Source organism: Mesitornis unicolor, unplaced genomic scaffold, assembly GCF_000695765.1.
Source record: "Mesitornis unicolor isolate BGI_N332 unplaced genomic scaffold, ASM69576v1 scaffold20142, whole genome shotgun sequence".
In the NCBI taxonomy this organism is placed as follows: domain Eukaryota; kingdom Metazoa; phylum Chordata; class Aves; order Mesitornithiformes; family Mesitornithidae; genus Mesitornis; species Mesitornis unicolor.
In genome coordinates this window covers 1-970 of record NW_010171467.1, presented here as the reverse complement: position 1 = coordinate 970, position 970 = coordinate 1, and the positions used below count along the sequence as shown (strand labels likewise).

The 970-nt window shown below is 51.9% G+C and overlaps 1 protein-coding gene across 1 annotated transcript in view; it reads right to left on the bottom strand.

The window, feature by feature from the left end:
* LOC104537234 (probable phospholipid-transporting ATPase VA) overlaps positions 1 to 962 on the bottom strand; it is a gene marked incomplete at both ends in the record, with an annotated part of 61,378 nt that extends 60,416 nt beyond the window's left edge. Inside the window, one exon of the mRNA XM_010180055.1 lies at positions 649 to 962. Within this exon, the coding sequence (XP_010178357.1) occupies positions 649 to 962 (314 nt within the window). The remainder of the gene's footprint in view (positions 1 to 648) is intronic.
* Between the last annotated feature and the right edge of the window lie 8 nt (positions 963 to 970).

The following is a 970-nucleotide window of genomic DNA, read 5'->3' as shown; positions in this document are numbered from 1 at the left end:
GAAAGAGTGCCTCATTCTTTAGAGAAGCAAATGTAGCTCAGGCTCACTAATTTGCATGTCATAAAACCTCACAGACCTAACTCAAGTGCCGAAGCCTCTGGCCTCTGTCCTTCGCTCAGTGAAGATTTAATGGCAGATTACTGGAGTGAGGTCTCATATTGCTAAAACCAAACTAATGCCTGAGTCTATACACTGGTGTAATTGGCCGCTCACACTGGGGCGTGTTTGCATAAAGGCTTGCAAATCAAACACTGCTTGTGACACTGACATTCACTTTTCCGTGCACTGTCCTTCCTTTAAAACAACACTAACAAGCCTGGAGCGTAAGTGCAGATGTATAAAAAATGTCTGCTCTGCTCATAAATCAGTGACTTACTGCAAGATCCCACTGATTAGAGAGGATCTGCTTTCACCTGAAGTTATAGGATCATAGGAACTCCCACAGTTCTGAGTAAAGATATGGGAGACTCCAGCTCCAGGGGCAACTGGGAGCTTCTTCACACTTAGGAGTGGCAACAAAAGCCTTCCACAATGGACCTGCTCGCTGTCCTGCTTCCACACCTCTGCTCACCCACGTTCCCACACCCAGCAGGGTCCCACTGCCACCACGGTGCTCCCCATCCCTGGCACCCACTCTCCTCGCCTCACCTGCTGTACACCAGGCACTCCATGTGGTTGATCTCCTTGTCGGAGCGGTAGCGACTGTAATCCTCCCACAGGTCCTTGATGGCGGTGACCGCCAAGATGAAGAGTACGGGGGCCAAGGCCAGCTCCGGCTGGAAGGCATTGACAGCCGGCACGAAGTTGAGGAGGGCAATGAAGACAAAGTAGACGTTGGCCAAGCGGTGGAACTGCTCGAAGAGGTTCTTGGGCAGGAAGGAGAGTGCCGTGTACTTGGTGGTCTTGAGGCGGTTGCTGGCCAGGACCGTCCTCTTGGACTTCTCCACCTCGGCCTCAGGTAACAGCAAGT